This window comes from Nerophis ophidion, linkage group LG12 (assembly GCF_033978795.1).
Source record: "Nerophis ophidion isolate RoL-2023_Sa linkage group LG12, RoL_Noph_v1.0, whole genome shotgun sequence".
Lineage (NCBI taxonomy): Eukaryota > Metazoa > Chordata > Actinopteri > Syngnathiformes > Syngnathidae > Nerophis > Nerophis ophidion.
Window position 1 is genome coordinate 15290460 of NC_084622.1, and position 18998 is coordinate 15309457.

An 18998-nucleotide genomic window follows, 5' to 3' on the forward strand; every position below is an offset into this window, starting at 1 on the left:
AGTAGAGGCAGCCTCATGCCACACCTACAAGTGCTTGTGGCCGCAGTAGATGCAGCCTCATGCCGCACCTACAAGTGCTTGTAGCCACAGTAGATGCAGCCTCATGCCGCACCTATAAGTGCTTGTGGCCGCAGTAGATGCAGCCTCATGCCGCACCTATAAGTGCTTGTGGCCGCAGTAGATGCAGCCTCATGCCGCACCTATAAGTGCTTGTGGCCACAGTAGATGCAGCCTCATACTGCACCTATAAGTGCTTGTGGCCGCAGTAGATGCAGCCTCATGCACCTATAAGTGCTTGTGGCCACAGTAGATGCAGCCTCATGCCGCACCTATAAGTGCTTGTGGCCACAGTAGATGCAGCCTCATGCCGCACCTATAAGTGCTTGTGGCCACAGTAGATGCAGCCTCATGCCGCACCTATAAGTGATTGTAGCCACGGTAGATGCAGCCTCATGCCCCACCGTGCTTGTGGCCTCAGTAGATGCAGCCTTATGCCGCACCTATAAGTGCTTGTGGCCGCAGTAGATGCAGCCTCATGCCGCACCGTGCTTGTGGCCACAGTAGATGCAGCCTCATGCTGCACCTATAAGTGCTTGTGGCCACAGTAGATGCAGCCTAATGCCGCACCTATAAGTGCTTGTGGCCAAACTAGATGCAGCCTCATGCCGCACCTGTAAGTGCTTGTGGCCAAACTAGATGCAGCCTCATGCCGCACCTATAAGTGCTTGTAGCCATAGTAGATGCAGCCTCATGCCGCACCGTGCTTGTGGCCACAGTAGATGCAGCCTTATGCCGCACCTATAAGTGCTTGTGGCCGCAGTAGATGCAGCCTCATGCCGCACCTATAAGTGCTTGTGGCCACAGTAGATGCAGCCGCATGCCGCACTTATAAGTGCTTGTGGCCAAACTAGATGCAGCCTCATGCCGCACCTATAAGTGCTTGTGGCCGCAGTAGATGCAGCCTCATGCCGCACCTATAAGTGCTTGTAGCCACAGTAGATGCAGCCTCATGCCGCACCTATAAGTGCTTGTGGCCGCAGTAGATGCAGCCTCATGCCGCACCTATAAGTGCTTGTGGCCGCAGTAGATGCAGCCTCATGCCGCACCTATAAGTGCTTGTGGCCACAGTAGATGCAGCCTCATACTGCACCTATAAGTGCTTGTGGCCGCAGTAGATGCAGCCTCATGCACCTATAAGTGCTTGTGGCCACAGTAGATGCAGCCTCATGCCGCACCTATAAGTGCTTGTGGCCACAGTAGATGCAGCCTCATGCCGCACCTATAAGTGCTTGTGGCCACAGTAGATGCAGCCTCATGCCGCACCTATAAGTGATTGTAGCCACGGTAGATGCAGCCTCATGCCCCACCGTGCTTGTGGCCTCAGTAGATGCAGCCTTATGCCGCACCTATAAGTGCTTGTGGCCGCAGTAGATGCAGCCTCATGCCGCACCGTGCTTGTGGCCACAGTAGATGCAGCCTCATGCTGCACCTATAAGTGCTTGTGGCCACAATAGATGCAGCCTAATGCCGCACCTATAAGTGCTTGTGGCCAAACTAGATGCAGCCTCATGCCGCACCTGTAAGTGCTTGTGGCCAAACTAGATGCAGCCTCATGCCGCACCTATAAGTGCTTGTAGCCATAGTAGATGCAGCCTCATGCCGCACCGTGCTTGTGGCCACAGTAGATGCAGCCTTATGCCGCACCTATAAGTGCTTGTGGCCGCAGTAGATGCAGCCTCATGCCGCACCTATAAGTGCTTGTGGCCACAGTAGATGCAGCCGCATGCCGCACTTATAAGTGCTTGTGGCCAAACTAGATGCAGCCTCATGCCGCACCTATAAGTGCTTGTGGCCGCAGTAGATGCAGCCTCATGCCGCACCTATAAGTGCTTGTGGCCACAGTAGAGGCAGCCTCATGCCGCACCTATAAGTGCTTGTGGCCGCAGTAGATGCAGCCTCATGCCGCACCTATAAGTGCTTGTAGCCACGGTAGATGCAGCCTCATGCCGCACCTATAAGTGCTTGTGGCCGCAGTAGATGCAGCCTCATGCCGCACCTATAAGTGCTTGTGGCCGCAGTAGATGCAGCCTCATGCCGCACCTATAAGTGCTTGTGGCCACAGTAGATGCAGCCTCATGCTGCACCTATAAGTTCTTCTGGCCACAGTAGATGCAGCCTCATGCCGCACCTATAAGTGCTTGTGGCCACAGTAGATGCAGCCTCATGCCGCACCTATAAGTGCTTGTGGCCACAGTAGATGCAGCCTCATGCTGCACCTATAAGTGCTTGTGGCCACAGTAGATGCAGCCTCATGCCGCACCTATAAGTGCTTGTGGCCACAGTAGATGCAGCCTCATGCACCTATAAGTGCTTGTGGCCACAGTAGATGCAGCCTTATGCCGCACCTATAAGTGCTTGTGGCCACAGTAGATGGAGCCTCATGCCGCACCTATAAGAGCTTGTGGCCACAGTAGATGCAGCCTCATGCCGCACCTATAAGTGCTTGTGGCCACAGTAGATGCAGCCTCATGCCGCAACTATAAGTGCTTGTGGCCGCAGTTGATGCAGCCTCATGCCGCACCTATAAGTGCTTGTGGCCACAGTAGATGCAGCCTCATGCCGCACCTATAAGTGCTTGTGGCCACAGTAGATGCAGCCTCATGCCGCACCTATAAGTGCTTGTGGCCACAGTAGATGTAGCCTCATGCCGCACCTATAAGTGCTTGTGGCCACAGTAGATGCAGCCTCATGCCGCACCTATAAGTGCTTGTAGCCACGGTAGATGCAGCCTCATGCCCCACCGTGCTTGTGGCCTCAGTAGATGCAGCCTTATGCCGCACCTATAAGTGCTTGTGGCCGCAGTAGATGCAGCCTCATGCCGCACCTATAAGTGCTTGTGGCCACAGTAGATGCAGCCTCATGCTGCACCTATAAGTGCTTGTGGCCACAGTAGATGCAGCCTCATGCCGCACCTATAAGTGCTTGTGGCCAAACTAGATGCAGCCTCATGCCGCACCTGTAAGTGCTTGTGGCCGCAGTTGATGCAGCCTCATGCCGCACCTATAAGTGCTTGTAGCCACAGTAGATGCAGCCTCATGCTGCACCTATAAGTGCTTGTGGCCACAGTAGATGCAGCCTCATGCCGCACCTATAAGTGCTTGTGGCCAAACTAGATGCAGCCTCATGCCGCACCTGTAAGTGCTTGTGGCCGCAGTTGATGCAGCCTCATGCCGCACCTATATGTGCTTGTAGCCACAGTAGATGCAGCCTCATGCCGCACCGTGCTTGTGGCCACAGTAGATGCAGCCTTATGCCGCACCTATAAGTGCTTGTGGCCGCAGTAGATGCAGCCTCATGCCGCACCTATAAGTGCTTGTGGCCACAGTAGATGCAGCCTCATGCCGCACTTATATGTGCTTGTGGCCAAACTAAATGCAGCCTCATGCCGCACCTATAAGTGCTTGTAGCCACGGTAGATGCAGCCTCATGCCGCACCTATAAGTGCTTGTGGCCACAGTAGATGCAGCCTCATGCCGCACCTATAAGTGCTTGTGGCCACAGTAGATGCAGCCTCATGCCGCACCTATAAGTGCTTGTGGCCACAGTAGATGCAGCCTCATGCCGCACCTATAAGTGCTTGTAGCCACGGTAGATGCAGCCTCATGCCCCACCGTGCTTGTGGCCTCAGTAGATGCAGCCTTATGCCGCACCTATAAGTGCTTGTGGCCGCAGTAGATGCAGCATCATGCCGCACCTATAAGTGCTTGTGGCCACAGTAGAGGCAGCCTCATGCCGCACCTATAAGTGCTTGTGGCCGCAGTAGATGCAGCCTCATGCCGCACCTACAAGTGCTTGTTGCCACAGTAGATGCAGCCTCATGCCGCACCTATAAGTGCTTGTGGCCACAGTAGATGCAGCCTCATGCCGCACCTATAAGTAATTGTAGCCACGGTAGATGCAGCCTCATGCCCCACCGTGCTTGTGGCCTCAGTAGATGCAGCCTTATGCCGCACCTTTAAGTGCTTGTGGCCGCAGTAGATGCAGCCTCATGCCGCACCTATAAGTGCTTGTGGCCACAGTAGATGCAGCCTCATGCTGCACCTATAAGTGCTTGTGGCCACAGTAGATGCAGCCTAATGCCGCACCTATAAGTGCTTGTGGCCAAACTAGATGCAGCCTCATGCCGCACCTGTAAGTGCTTGTGGCCAAACTAGATGCAGCCTCCTGCCGCACCTATAAGTGCTTGTAGCCACAGTAGATGCAGCCTCATGCCACACCGTGCTTGTGGCCACAGTAGATGCAGCCTTATGCCGCACCTATAAGTGCTTGTGGCCGCAGTAGATGCAGCCTCATGCCGCACCTATAAGTGCTTGTGGCCACGGTAGATGCAGCCTCATGCCGCACCTATAAGTGCTTGTGGCCGCAGTAGATGCAGCCTCATGCCGCACCTATAAGTGCTTGTGGCCACAGTAGATGCAGCCTCATGCCATACCTATAAGTGCTTGTGGCCGCAGTAGATGCAGCCTCATGCCGCACCTATAAGTGCTTGTAGCCACGGTAGATGCAGCCTCATGCCGCACCTATAAGTGCTTGTGGCCGCAGTAGATGCAGCCTCATGCCGCACCTATAAGTGCTTGTGGCCACGGTAGATGCAGCCTCATTCCGCACCTATAAGTGCTTGTGGCCGCAGTAGATGCAGCCTCATGCCGCACCTATAAGTGCTTGTGGCCACAGTAGATGCAGCCTCATGCTGCACCTATAAGTGCTTGTGGCCGCAGTAGATGCAGCCTCATGCCGCACCTATAAGTGCTTGTGGCCACAGTAGATGCAGCCTCATGCCGCACGTACAAGTGCTTGTGGCCACAGTAGATGCAGCCTCATGCCGCACCTATAAGTGCTTGTGGCCACAGTAGATGCAGCCTCATGCCGCACCTATAAGTGATTGTAGCCACGGTAGATGCAGCCTCATGCCCCACCGTGCTTGTGGCCTCAGTAGATGCAGCCTTATGCCGCACCTATAAGTGCTTGTGGCCGCAGTAGATGCAGCCTCATGCCGCACCTATAAGTGCTTGTGGCCACAGTAGATGCAGCCTCATGCCTCACCTATAAGTGCTTGTGGCCACAGTAGATGCAGCCTAATGCCGCACCTATAAGTGCTTGTGGCCAAACTAGATGCAGCCTCATGCCGCACCTGTAAGTGCTTGTGGCCAAACTAGATGCAGCCTCCTGCCGCACCTATAAGTGCTTGTAGCCACAGTAGATGCAGCCTCATGCCGCACCGTGCTTGTGGCCACAGTAGATGCAGCCTTTTGCCGCACCTATAAGTGCTTGTGGCCGCAGTAGATGCAGCCTCATGCCGCACCTATAAGTGCTTGTGGCCACAGTAGATGCAGCCTCATGCCGCACTTATAAGTGCTTGTGGCCAAACTAGATGCAGCCTCATGCCGCACCTATAAGTGCTTGTAGCCACGGTAGATGCAGCCTCATGCCGCACCTATAAGTGCTTGTGGCCGCAGTAGATGCAGCCTCATGCCGCACCTATAAGTGCTTGTGGCCGCAGTAGATGCAGCCTCATGCCGCACCTATAAGTGCTTGTAGCCACGGTAGATGCAGCCTCATGCCGCACCTATAAGTGCTTGTGGCCGCAGTAGATGCAGCCTCATGCCGCACCTATAAGTGCTTGTGGCCACGGTAGATGCAGCCTCATGCCGCACCTATAAGTGCTTGTGGCCGCAGTAGATGCAGCCTCATGCCGCACCAATAAGTGCTTGTGGCCGCAGTAGATGCAGCCTCATGCCGCACCTATAAGTGCTTGTGGCCACAGTAGATGCAGCCTCATGCCGCACCTATAAGTGCTTGTAGCCACGGTAGATGCAGCCTCATGCCGCACCGTGCTTGTGGCCACAGTAGATGCAGCCCTATGCCGCACCTATAAGTGGTTGTGGCCGCAGTAGATGCAGCCTCATGCCGCACCTATAAGTGCTTGTGGCCACAGTAGATGCAGCCTCATGCCGCACCTATAAGTACTTGTGGCCACAGTAGATGCAGCCTCATGCCGCACCTATAAGTGCTTGTGGCCACAGTAGATGCAGCTTCATGCCGCACCTTTAAGTGCTTGTGGCCACAGTAGATGCAGCCTCATGCCGCACCTATAAGTGCTTGTTACCACAGTAGATGCAGCCTCATGCCGCACCTATAAGTGCTTGTGGCCACAGTAAATGCAGCCTTATGCCGCACCTATAAGTGCCTTCATTATAACACTTATATAAGACTTTTAAGGTCAATTTGATCCATCCATCCATCCATTTCCTACCGCTTATTCCCTTTTGGGGTCGCGGGGGGGCGCTGGCGCCTATCTCAGCTACAATCGGGCGGAAGGCGGGCCAAGGTCAATTTGATAGTAGGATAGACCCTTACATCATGTGTTCCCTTCATTATAATACTTATATCAGGCTTTTATTTTTTTGCGACTCTAGACCGATTTTAATTTTTTATTTTTGGTCCAATATGGTTCTTTCAACATTTTGGGTTGCCTACACGACTCAACCAAACGATTTCTGGTCACAGCGAAGATAATGAAGTTCAATCTGCACAAGTTCTAGGACACTGCTAAATGTTTTGACCGTGGCACATGGAGTACAGCATCACTCGCTACAAACACTTGTATTGTTTACAAACCCTGTTTCCATATGAGTTGGGAAATTGTGTTAGATGTAAATATAAACAGAATACAATGATTTGCAAATCATTTTCAACCCATATTCAGTTGAATATGCTACAAAGACAAGACATTTGATGTTCAAACTCATAAACTTTATTTTTTTCTGCAAATAATAATTAACTTAGAATTTCATGGCTGCAACACATGCCAAAGTAGTTGGGAAAGGGCATGTTCACCACTGTGTTACATCACCTTTTCTTTTAACAACACTCAATAAACGTTTGGGAACTGAGGAAACTAATTGTTGAAGCTTTGAAAGTGGAATTATTTCCCATTCTTGTTTTATGTAGAGCGTCAGTGGTTCAACAGTCCGGGGTTTCCGCTGTCGTATTTTACGCTTCATAATGCGCCACACATTTTCCATGGGAGACAGGTCTGGACTGCAGGCGGGGCAGGAAAGTATCCGCACTATTTTACAACAAAGCCATGCTGTTGTAACACTTGTTTTGCTGAAATAAGCAGGGGCGTCCATGATAACGTTGCTTGGATGACAACATATGTTTCTCCAAAACCTTTATGGACTTTTCAGCCTTAATGGTGCCTTCACAGATGTGTAAGTTACCCATGCCTTGGGCACTAATACACCCCCACACCATCACTGATGCTGGCTTTTGAACTTTGCGCCTATATCAATCCGGATGGTTATTTTCCTCTTTGTTCTGGAGGACACCACGTCCTCTGTTTCCAAATATAATTTGAAATGTGGACTCGTCAGCCCACAGAACACTTTTCCACTTTGCATCAGTCCATCTTAGGTGAGCTCAAGCCCAGCCCAGCTTCAGGATATTGTTGATAAATGGGATTGGCTTTGCATAGTAGAGTTTTAACTTGCACTTACAGATGTAGCGACCAACTGTAGTTACTGACAGTGGTTTTATGAAGTGTTCCTGAGCCCATGTGGTGATATCCTTTACACACTGATGTCGGTTTTTGATGCAGTACCGCCTGAGGAATCAAAAGTCCGTAATATCATCGCATACATGCAGTGATTTCATCAGGTTTCTCTGAACTTTTTGATGATTTTATAGACTGTAGATGTTAAAATCCCTAAATTCCTTGCAATAGCCCGTTGAGAAATGTTGTTCTAAAACTGTTCGACACTTTGCTTACAAATTGGTGACCCTCGCCCCATCCTTGTTTGTGAATTACTTAGCATTTCATGGAAGCTGCTTTTATACCCAATCATGGCACCCACCTGTTCCCAATTAGTCTGCACACCTGTGGGATGTTCCATATAAGTGCTTGATGAGCATTCCTCAACTTTATCAGTATTTATTGCCACCTTTCCCAACTTTTTCGTCACGTGTTGCTGTCATCAAATTCTAAAGTTAATGATTATTTGCAACAACAAAAAATGTTTATCAGTTTGAACATAAAATATCTTGTCTTTGTAGCATATTCAACTGAATATGGGTTGAAAATGATTTGCAAATCATTGAATTCCGTTTATATTTACATATAACAATTTCGCAACTCGTATGGAAACGGGGTTTGTAATATGTGAAAGCTCTTTTTAAGTCCCTGACCTCTCCTTCACTGTACAACTTTGGTGACCTCAGAGACCTGCAGTCCTGGAGGTCAGTTGAGGTGTGGTCACCCTTTCAGCTTCAGGCTGCTAAAATAAAGCCGAACTGCGTGCAGAAAATGAAGGATGCTTTGTTGACAGATCCTGGACGAGGTGGAGAAGAGACGAGCTATCTCGCCCGCCCTGGTGCAGCCTTTCATGAGAGGCATCATGGAAGCTCCTTTTCCTGCTCCAGGAAGGACCATCACCGTCAAGAACTTCCTGCCGGGCTCAGGAACAGAGGTAGAGAATCTCCAGGCGTCTCCCGCCCGGCCTTAAAGGGGAACCATCTCCAACCATTTTCTACCGCTTATTCCCTTTTTGGAGTCGCGGGGGGCGCTGGCGCCTATCTCAGCTACAACATTATCACAATTTCAGAAGGGTTAAAACCAATAAAAATCAGTTCCCAGTGGCTTATTTTATTTTTCAAAGTTTTTTTCAAAATTTTACCCATCATGGAATATCCCGAAAAAAGGCTTTAAAGTGCCTGATTTTCGCAATCTTTAAATCCATCATCCATTTTCCTGTGACGTCATTTAGTGATGCCAACATGGCGGATAGCACAGCAGGATATAGCGACATTAGCTCGGATTCGGACTCGGATTTCAGCAGCTTAAGCGATTCAACAGATTACGCATGTATTGAAACGGATGGTCGGAGTATGGAGGCAGATAGCAAAAACGAAATTGAAGAAGAAACTAAAGCTATTGAGCGAATAGCTATTGACGCTATTCGGCCATGTCTGCCTTAGCATCGCCGATAAAATGTGCAGACCAAACGATCGGGACTTTCGCATCTTGTGACACTGGAGCAACTTAAATCCGTCGATTGGTAAGCGTTTGTTTGGCTCTAAATGTGGATGGAGGGAAAGGCTGGATGCAAATATAGCTACAAATGTACATACAGCTAGCCTAAATAGCATGTTAGCATCGATTAGCTGATAGTCATGCCGCGACCAAATATGTCTGATTAGCACATAAGTCAATAACATCAACGAAACTCACCTTTGTGATTTCGTTGACTTTATCGTTGGAAATGCATCTGCAGGATATCCATATATCTCTGTGCCATGTCTGCCTTAGCATCGCCAGTAAAATGTGCAGACCAAACGATCGGGACTTTCGCATTTTGTGACACTGGAGCAACTTAAATCCGTCGATTGGTAAGCGTTTGTTTGGCATTAAATGTGGATGGAGGGAAAGGCTGGATGCAAATATAGCTACAAATGTACATACAGCTAGCCTAAATAGCATGTTAGCATCGATTAGCTGGCAGTCATGCCGCGACCAAATATGTCTGATTAGCACATAAGTCAATAACATCAACAAAACTCACCTTTGTGATTTCGTTGACTTTATCGTTGGAAATCCATCTGCAGGATATCCATACATCTCTGTGCCATGTCTGCCTTAGCATCGCCAGTAAAATGTGCAGACCAAACGATCGGGACTTTCGCATCTTGTGACACTGGAGCAACTTAAATCCGTCGATTGGTAAGTGTTTGTTTGGCATTAAATGTGGATGGAGGGAAAGGCTGGATGCAAATATAGCTACAAATGTACGTACATACAGCTAGCCTAAATAGCATGTTAGCATCGATTAGCTGGCAGTCATGCCGCGACCAAATATGTCTGATTAGCACATAAGTCAATAACGTCAACAAAACTCACCTTTGTGATTTCGTTGACTTTATCGTTGGAAATCCATCTGCAGGATATCCATACATCTCTGTGCCATGTGAAGTGTGAAGTGAATTATATTTATATAGTGCTTTTTCTCTAGTGACTCAAAGCGCTTTACATAGTGATACCCAATATCTAAGTTACATTTAAACCAGTGTGGGTGGCAGCGGGAGCAGGTGGGTAAAGTGTCTTGCCCAAGGACACAACGGCAGTGACTAGGATGGCGGAAGCGGGAATCGAACCTGCAACCCTCAGGTTGCTGGCACGGCCACTCTACCAACCGAGCTATGCCGCTAGCCTAAATAGCATGTTAGCATCGATTAGCTGGCAGTCATGCCGCGACCAAATATGTCTGATTAGCACATAAGTCAATTCAATCAACAAAACTCACCTTTTATGATTTCGTTGACTTTATCGTTGGAAATGCATCTGCAGGATATCCATACATCTCTGTGCCACGTCTGCCTTAGCAACGGCGGTAAAATGTGCGGACCAAACGATCGGGACTTTCGCATCTTGTGACACCGGAGCAACTTAAATCCGTCGATTGGTAAGTGTTTGTTTGGCATTAAATATGGGTGATCGTGTTGTTACACCCTCCGACAACACACAGACGAGGCATGATGTCTCCAGGGTACGGAAAACAGTCCAAAAAACTTAAAATAACAGAGCTGATTTGACTCGATGTTTATAATGTGTTTGAGAAAACGGCAGATTGACCACCTAGGTGACGTCATCGCTCCGAGAGCAAATAATAGAAAGGCGTTTAATTCGCCAAAATTCCCCCATTTAGAGTTTGGAAACTGGTTAAAAAAAGATATGGTCTTTTTTCTGCATTATCAAGGTATATATTGACGCTTACATAGGTCTGGTGATAATGTTCCCCTTTAACTTCCTGCTTCCTGCTGCAGGTGATGGAGTTGTGCCGGCCGTCAGATTCCCGCCTGGAGCACGTGGACTTTGAGTGTCTCTTCTCCTCCTTGAGTCTTCGCCTGCTCCTGCGGGTCTTCGCCTCGCTGCTCCTGGAGCGCAGGATCATCTTCACCGCCGGCAAGCTCAGGTTGGCCTCCAGCTCCTTCCTTCACGCTTCTCCTCGCCTTTTTCCACAGCCGCCCACCGGGTGTGTGGCGACACATTGCAGCGAAACAAAAAAAGGTGTGGAAGAGAGGAAGGAATGTAGGAAACTTCTCCTGTCATGGAATCGGCAGGGTCAGCGAACGCTCAACTTTATTAGCCGTGCTGCAACTTTAGCGGCTGCAGACATTTTTAATCAGGAGCTCATAAAAAAAGAACATGCACATGATGCTTCAGCTCATAAAATGAAAACACATAAAATGACATTTGGAGTGGAAATTTCACTTTGGTTTTTCTAAATGAACACAATGTGAGCAGAAGTGTTTTTTCCAAGTTTAACATTCCTCTCATGCGCACAATGCACTTTTCTGCCCTCTATAGAGACCATGCAATTTACCGCCACCCTCTGGTAGAAATTAGCATTGCACTGCTACTATTAAAGGCCTACTGAAACCCACTACTACCGACCACGCAGTCTGATAGTTTATATATCAATGATGAAATATTAACATTGCAACACATGCCAATATGCCTGGTTTAGTTTAATAAATTGCAATTTTAAATTTCCCGTGAGGTATCCTGTTGAAAACGTCGCGGAATGATGACGCTTATGTTGACACGTGCCCAGCACCACTCACGGCTAAAAGTCGTCTCTTTTCATCCTATAATTACACAGTATTTTGGACATTTGTGTTGCTGAATCTTTTGCAATTTGTTCAATTAATAACAGAGACGTCAAAGAAGAATGCTGTTGGTGGGAAGCGGTGGATTGCAGCTACCTTTAGCAACCGAAACACATCCGGTGTTTCTTTGTTTGTTGTGAAGCTTTAACACAGAGCGGTCAAGCGAACATGTTTCTCTACGTCAACCAGCAAGTTTTTGGATGGGAAAATTGTGATATTTAGTTGGCTCTTACCGGAGACTTCGGTGGATTATGCGACGTCCTCCTGCAGCTCAAAAAGGCAGCTGTGATCTTGGCTCCTCAGCTTCTCTCAGAGACACTGGCGTTCACCACAGCCATCTGACTTTCAGGTATGACTATATAATCTCACCAAAACACTATTACCACAATAAGCAGATAAGGGGTTTTCCAGAATTATCCTAGTAAATGTGTCTAATTACATCTGAATCGCTCCCACTGCCGCCGCCTGGAGCCTTCGCCTTTTCTTTTTTTTTTTGTGCGCTTCACTCTAACTTTCCTCATCCACGAATCTTTCATCCTTGCTCTAATTAATGGGGAAATTGCCTGAATAGCTCTAGCTGCTGGTGGCCATGATTGTAAACAATGTTCAGATGTGAGGAGCTCCACAACCCGTGACGTCACGCGCGCATCGTCTGCTACTTCCAGTACAGGCAAGGATTTTTATTAGCGACCAAAAGTTGAGAACTTTATCGTCGATGTTCAGCAAAAATATGGCAATATCGTGAAATGATCAAGTATGACAGATAGAATGGACCTGCGATCCCCGTTTAAATAAAAAAATCTCATTTCGGTAGGCCTTTAAAGCTAAAGTTAAAGGCCTACTGAAACCCACTACTACCGACCACGCAGTCTGATAGTTTATATATCAATGATGAAATATTAACATTGCAACACATGTCAATACGCCCTTTTTAATTGACTAAATTGCAATTTTAAATTTCCCGCGAAGTGTCGTGTTGAAAACGTTGCGGTATGATGACTCGTATGATGACGCGTGCATTTGACGTCTCGGGTTGTAGCGGACATTATTTTCCAGCCAGATCCAAGCTATAAATAGTCTGCTTTAATCGCATAATTACACAGTATTCTCGACATCTATGTTGCTGAATCTTTTGCAATTTGTTCAATTAATAATGGAGACGTCAATGTAGAAAGATGGAGGTGGGAAGCATTAGCCTTTAGCCACACAAACACACGGTGTTTCCTTGTTTAAAATTCCCGGAGGTGAAGCTTTACTATGGATCAGAGCGGTTAAGCGAACATGGACCCCGACTACATGTCAACCGGCAGTTTTCGGTGAGAAAATTGTGGTAATAAGTCACCTCTTACCAGAGCCAGCGTCCTCCTGCAGCTGCCGTGACTTCTCTCAGAGACTTCACACCCCTCCGACTTTAAGGTACTATTAAACTCACTAAAACACTAGCAACACAATAGGCAGATAAGGGATTTCCCAGAATTATCCTAGTAAATGTGTCTAAAAACATCTGAATCGCTCTCACTGCCCTCGCCTTTTTTTTTTTAAACTTTTATTCTTTTTCTTTTTTTTTCTAGGCCTTCACTCTAAATTTCCTCATCCACGAATCATTCATCCTCGCTCAAATTAATGGAGAAATTGTCGCTTTCTCAGTCCGAATAGATCTAGCTGCTGGTGGCCATGATTGAAAACAATGTTCAGATGTGAGGAGCTCCACAACCCGTGACGTCACGCGCACATCGTCTGCTACTTCCGGTACAGGCAAGGCTTTTTTATTAGCGACCAAAAGTTGCGAACTTTATCGTTGATGTTCTCTTCTAAATCCTTTCAGCAAAAATATGGCAATATCGCGAAATGATCAAGTATGACACATAGAATGGACCTGCTATCCCCGTTTAAATAAGAACTTCTCATTTCAGTAGGCTTTAAAAGCTAAAGGCCTACAGAAACCCACTACTAGCGACCACGCAGTCTGATAGTTTATATATCAATGATGAAATCTTAACATTGCAACACATGCCAGTACGGCCTTTTTAATTTACTAAATTGCTATTTTAAATTTCGCGCAAAGTATCCGTTTGAAAACGTCGCGGTAAGACGCGTGCGCGTGACGTCACGGATTGTAGCGGACATTTTGTTCCAGCCCACATCCCAGCTTCAATCGCATATTTACACAGTATTTTGGACATCTGTGTTGCTGAATCTTTTGCAATTTTTTCAATGAATATTGGAGACGTCAAAGAAGAAAGATGTAGGTGGGAAGCGGTGTATTGCGGCTTCCTTTAGCAACACAAACACAGCCGGTGTTTCCTTGTTTTCATTCCCGAAAGATGACGGTGAAGCTTTACTATGGAACAGAGCGGTCAAGCGAACATGGTTCCCTACCACATGTCAACCGGCAGGTTTCGGTGAGAAATTGGTGGTAATAAGTCGCCTCTTACCGTAGACATGAGCCGAAAGCTTGTGCGTTCCTCGTGCACCTGTCAAAGAGGCAGCTGCAGACTTTCTTGCCTCGTCTGACCGGCCGCCCCCGAACGTGGGATGTCTCCACCGTGGAGGAAGGAAAAAAAAAAATCTCAGCCCGGCCCCAACGGCTGCTTTCGCTTTGCCTCGTCGAGAAACCTGGCTTCCCTCAGAGACACTGGCGGTCACCACACCCGTGGCCACACCCCTCCAACTTTCACTAAAACGCTAAACCACTAGTAACACAATAAGCAGAAAAGGGATTTTCCAGAATTATCTTAGTAAATTTGTCTAATAACATCTGAATCGCTCTGCCGTCCATTTTTTATTTTAATTGTTTTCCTATTCCTTTACTCTCACTTTCCTCATCCACAAATCTTTCATCCTCGCTCAAATTAATGGGGAAATCATCACTTTCTCGGTCCGAATCGCTCTTGCTGCTGGTGGCCATGATTGTAAACAATGTGAGAATGTGAGGAGCTCCACAACCCGTGACGTCACGCGCACATCGTCTGCTACTTCCGGTACAGATAAGGCTTTTTTATTTCAGTAGGCCTTTATAAGCCTACTGAAATAGATTTTCTTATTTAAACGGGGATAGCAGGTCCATTCTATGTGTCATACTTGATCATTTCGCGATATTGCCATATTTTCGCTGAAAGGATTTTGTAGAGAACATTGACGATAAAGTTCTCAACTTTTGGTGCTAATAAAAAAGCCTTGCCTGTACCGGAAGTAGCAGACGATGTGTGCGTGACGTCACGGGTTGTGGAGCTCCTCACATCTGAATACTGTTTACAATCATGGCCACCAGCAACTAGAGCGATTCGGACCAAGAAAGCAATGATTTCCCCATTAATTCAAGCAAGGATGAAAGATTTGTTGATGAGGAAAGTGAGAGTGAAGGACTAGAAAAAATAAAAATAAAGACTATACAGTGGGAGCGATTCAGATATTATTAGACAAATTTACTAGGATAATTCTGGAAAATCCCTTATCTGCTTATTGTGTTACTAGTGTTTTAGTGAGATTATATGGTCATACCTGTACAACCTGAAGGTCGGCCCCTCACCTTTCTTCAGCACCAGTCGACGGGTGGTGGCGATGCACATCTCTGCACTTCGCAAGGGACCCTCTTCGAAACACAATCTTTCGAAATGGTCGCTGCGTAATACACTGTACTTTGTATTTAGAAAAGCGCTATATAAATCTAAGTGATTTTTATCTGCTTTTTGTGTTACTAGTGTTTTAGTGAGATTATATGGTACCTGAAAGTCAGAGGGGTGTGGCCAGGGGTGTGGTGACCGCCAGTGTCTCTGAGGGAAACCACGTTTCTCGTCGAGGCTAAGCGAAGGCAGCTTTTGGGGCTAGCCTGGGCTTTTTTTCCACCTCCTACACGGTGGAAGCAACCCACGTTCGGGGGAGGCCGGTCGGAGGAGGCAAGAGAGTCGACAGCTGCCTATTTGACAGGTGCACAAGGATCGACGCAAGCTATCCGCTCATGTCTATGGTAAGAGCCGACTTATTACCACAATTTTCTCACCGAAACCTGCTGTTTGACATGTGATAGGGAACCATGTTGACTTAATGACTCATATTTGACACACGCAGCTACGGTATATTAATAAAACATAGCTGCTTACTGTTCTTTTTAGCATATTCAATAGCTTGGACCTTAAATCCTACTGAATAGCTCTTAAGGGACGGCGTGGCACAGTGGGAGAGTGGCCGTGCGCAACACGAGGGTCACTGGTTCAAATCCCACCTAGAACCAACCTTGTCACGTCCGTTGTGTCCTGAGCAAGACACTTCACCCTTGCTCCTGATGGGTGCTGGTTGGCGCCTTGCATGGCAGCTCCCTCCATCAGTGTGTGAATATGTGTGTGAATGGGTAAATGTGGAAGTGGTGTCAAAGCGCTTTGAGTTCCTTGAAGGTAGAAAAGCGCTATACAAGTACAACCCATTTATCATTATTTATTTATTTAATCTTTTTCCCTTTATGCGATTTCAAATCATTGAAATCGGCCTCCTCCATTAAATGGAGAGTAACTTGTAACTTAGTTACATTTAATGTAGAGTAACTTGTAGCTAAGTTACATTTAATGGAGAGTAACTTGTAGCTTAGTTACATTTAATAGAAAGTAATTTGTAGCTTAGTTACATTTAATGGAGAGTAACTTGTAGCTTGGATACATGTAATGGAGAGTAACTTGTAGCTTAGTTACATTTAATGGAGATTAACTTGTAGCTTAGTTACATTTAATGGAGAGTAATTTGTAGCTTAGTTACATTTAATGGAGAGTAGCTTGTTGCTTAGTTACATCTAATGGAGAGTAACTTGTAGCTTAGTTACATTTAATGGGGAGTACATCGGAGCTTAGTTACATTTAATGGAGAGTAACTTGTAGCTTAGTTACATTTAATGGAAAGTAACTCATAGCTTAGTTACATTTAATGGAGAGTTAACTCGTAGCTTAGTTACATTTAATGTGGAGTAACTTGTATCTTAGTTACATTTAATGAAGAGTAACTTGTAGCTTAGTTACATTTAACAGAGAGTAATGTGTAGCTTAGTTACATTTAATGTGGAGTAACTTTTAACTTAGTTACATTTAATGGAGAGTAACTTGTAGCTTAGTTACATTTAATGGAAAGTAACTCATAGCTTAGTTACATTTAATGTAGAGTAACTTGTAGCTAAGTTACATTTAATGGAGAGTAACTTGTAGCTTAGTTCTATTTAATGGAGAGTAACTTGTACCTTAGTTACATTTAAAGGAGAGTAACTTGTAGCTGGATACATTTAATGGAGAGTAACTTGTAGCTTGGATACATTTAATTTAGAGTAACTTGTAGCTTTGTTACATTTAATAGAGAGTAATTTGTAGCTTAGTTACATTTAATGTAGAGTAACTTGAAGCTTAGTTACATTTAATGTAGAGTAACTTGAAGCTTAGTTACATTTAATGTACAGTAACTTGTAGCTTAGTTACATTTAATGGAGAGTAACTTGTAGCTTGGATACATTTAATGGAGAGTAATTTTTAGCTTAGTTATATTTAATGGAGAGTAACTTGTAGCTTAGTTACATTTAATGGAGAGTAACTTGTAGCTTATTTACATTTAATGTGGAGTAACTTGTAACTTTGTTACATTTAATGGAGAGTAACTTGTAGCTTAGTTACATTTAATGGATTTGAACTTGTAGCTTAGTTACATTTAATGTAGAGTAACTTGCAGCTTAGTTACATTTAATGGAGAGTAACTTGTAGCTTAGTTACATTTAATGTGGAGTAACTTGTAACTTAGTTACATTTAATGGAGAATAAATTGTAGCTTAGTTATATCTAATGGAGAGTAACTTGTAGTTTGGTTACATTTAATTGAGAGTAACTTGTAGCTTAGTTACATCTAATGGAGAGTAACTTGTAGCTTAGTTACATCCAATGGAGAGTAACTTGTAGCTTAGTTACATTTAATGTAGAGTAACTTGTAGCTTAGTTACATTTAATGGGGAGTAAATCGGAGTTTAGTTACATTTAATGGAGAGTAACTTGTAGCTTAATTACATTTAATGGAGAGTAACTTGTAGCTTAATCACATTTAATGGAGAGTAACTTTTATGCTTAGTTACATTTAACAGAGAGTAACGTGTAGCTTAGTTACATTTAATGTGGAGTAACTTGTAACTTAGTTACATTTAATGGAGAGTAACTTGTAGCTTAGTTACATTTAATGGAAAGTAACTCATAGCTTAGTTACATTTAATGAAGAGTAACTCATAGCTTAGTTACATTTAATGGAGAGTAACTTGTAGCGTAGTTACATTTAATGTAGAGTAACTTGTAGCTTTGTTACATTTAATGTGGTGTAACTTGTAACTTAGTTACATTTGATGGAGAGTAACTTGTAACTTAGTTACATTTAATGTAGAGTAACTTGTCGCTAAGTTACATTTAATGGAGAGTAACTTGTAGCTTAGTTACATTTAATGGAGATTAACTTGTAGCTTAATCACATTTAATGGAGAGTAACTTTTATGCTTAGTTACACTTAATGGAGAGTAACTTGTATTTTAGTTACATTTAATGTAGAGTAGCTTGTGGCCCCCACAACAATTGCGTTGAAGCATGTTTTGAGAAGTGTGTTTGACCAAGGTCTCCACCTGTCCTGCAGCACCTTGTCCCAGTGCTGCCACGCGGTGGTGGCGCTGCTCTACCCGCTGACGTGGCAGCACACCTACATCCCCGTGCTGCCGCCCTCCATGCTGGACATCGTCTGCACGCCCACCCCCTTCATCGTGGGCCTGCTCTCCAGCTCGCTGCCTCGGCTGAAGGAGCTGCCCTTAGAAGAAGTAAGTCTTTGCTGTCCTCCGCTCAGCAGGACAATAACCGGCTGGTCTCCTGCAGGTCCTGGTGGTGGACCTGGGCAACAGCCGCTTCCTCCGGCAGGTGAGAGAAGCACGCCCGGCGACATGTGTCCATGATGGACTTTCAAGCCGTCTTTGTCTCCTCCAGCTGGACGACGAGGACTCCATCCTGCCTCACAAGCTGCAGGCGGCGCTGGAACACGTGCTGGAGAAGAGGAGGGAGCTGGCCTGTGAGAAAGGAGAACTTCCCAGTGGTGAGCAGCAACTGCTGGACTTACAGGATCTTGCAATACCTTCTCAGCAGAGACCTTACTGGTGTATATAATCTATAGATGATCTTTGATTGGTGCAGTTCCACTGTAGGTCCCTGAAAACAGTAAAGTGCACCTGTCTTGATACAAACCCGGTTTGCATATGAGTTGGGAAATTGTGTTAAATGTAAATATAA

At 46.0% G+C, this 18998-nt stretch overlaps 1 protein-coding gene across 1 annotated transcript in view; it reads left to right on the top strand.

The window, feature by feature from the left end:
- The window catches only part of LOC133563008 (DENN domain-containing protein 2A-like), a 112154-nt gene extending 93362 nt beyond the window's left edge, over positions 1-18792 (top strand). The window contains exons 13-17 of the mRNA XM_061916893.1: positions 8388-8528; positions 10879-11027; positions 18416-18535; positions 18591-18632; positions 18699-18792. Coding sequence (XP_061772877.1) covers positions 8388-8528; positions 10879-11027; positions 18416-18515 — 390 coding nt within the window. The 3' untranslated portion in view covers positions 18516-18535; positions 18591-18632; positions 18699-18792. The remainder of the gene's footprint in view (positions 1-8387; positions 8529-10878; positions 11028-18415; positions 18536-18590; positions 18633-18698) is intronic.
- The last annotated feature ends 206 nt before the right edge of the window (positions 18793-18998 follow it).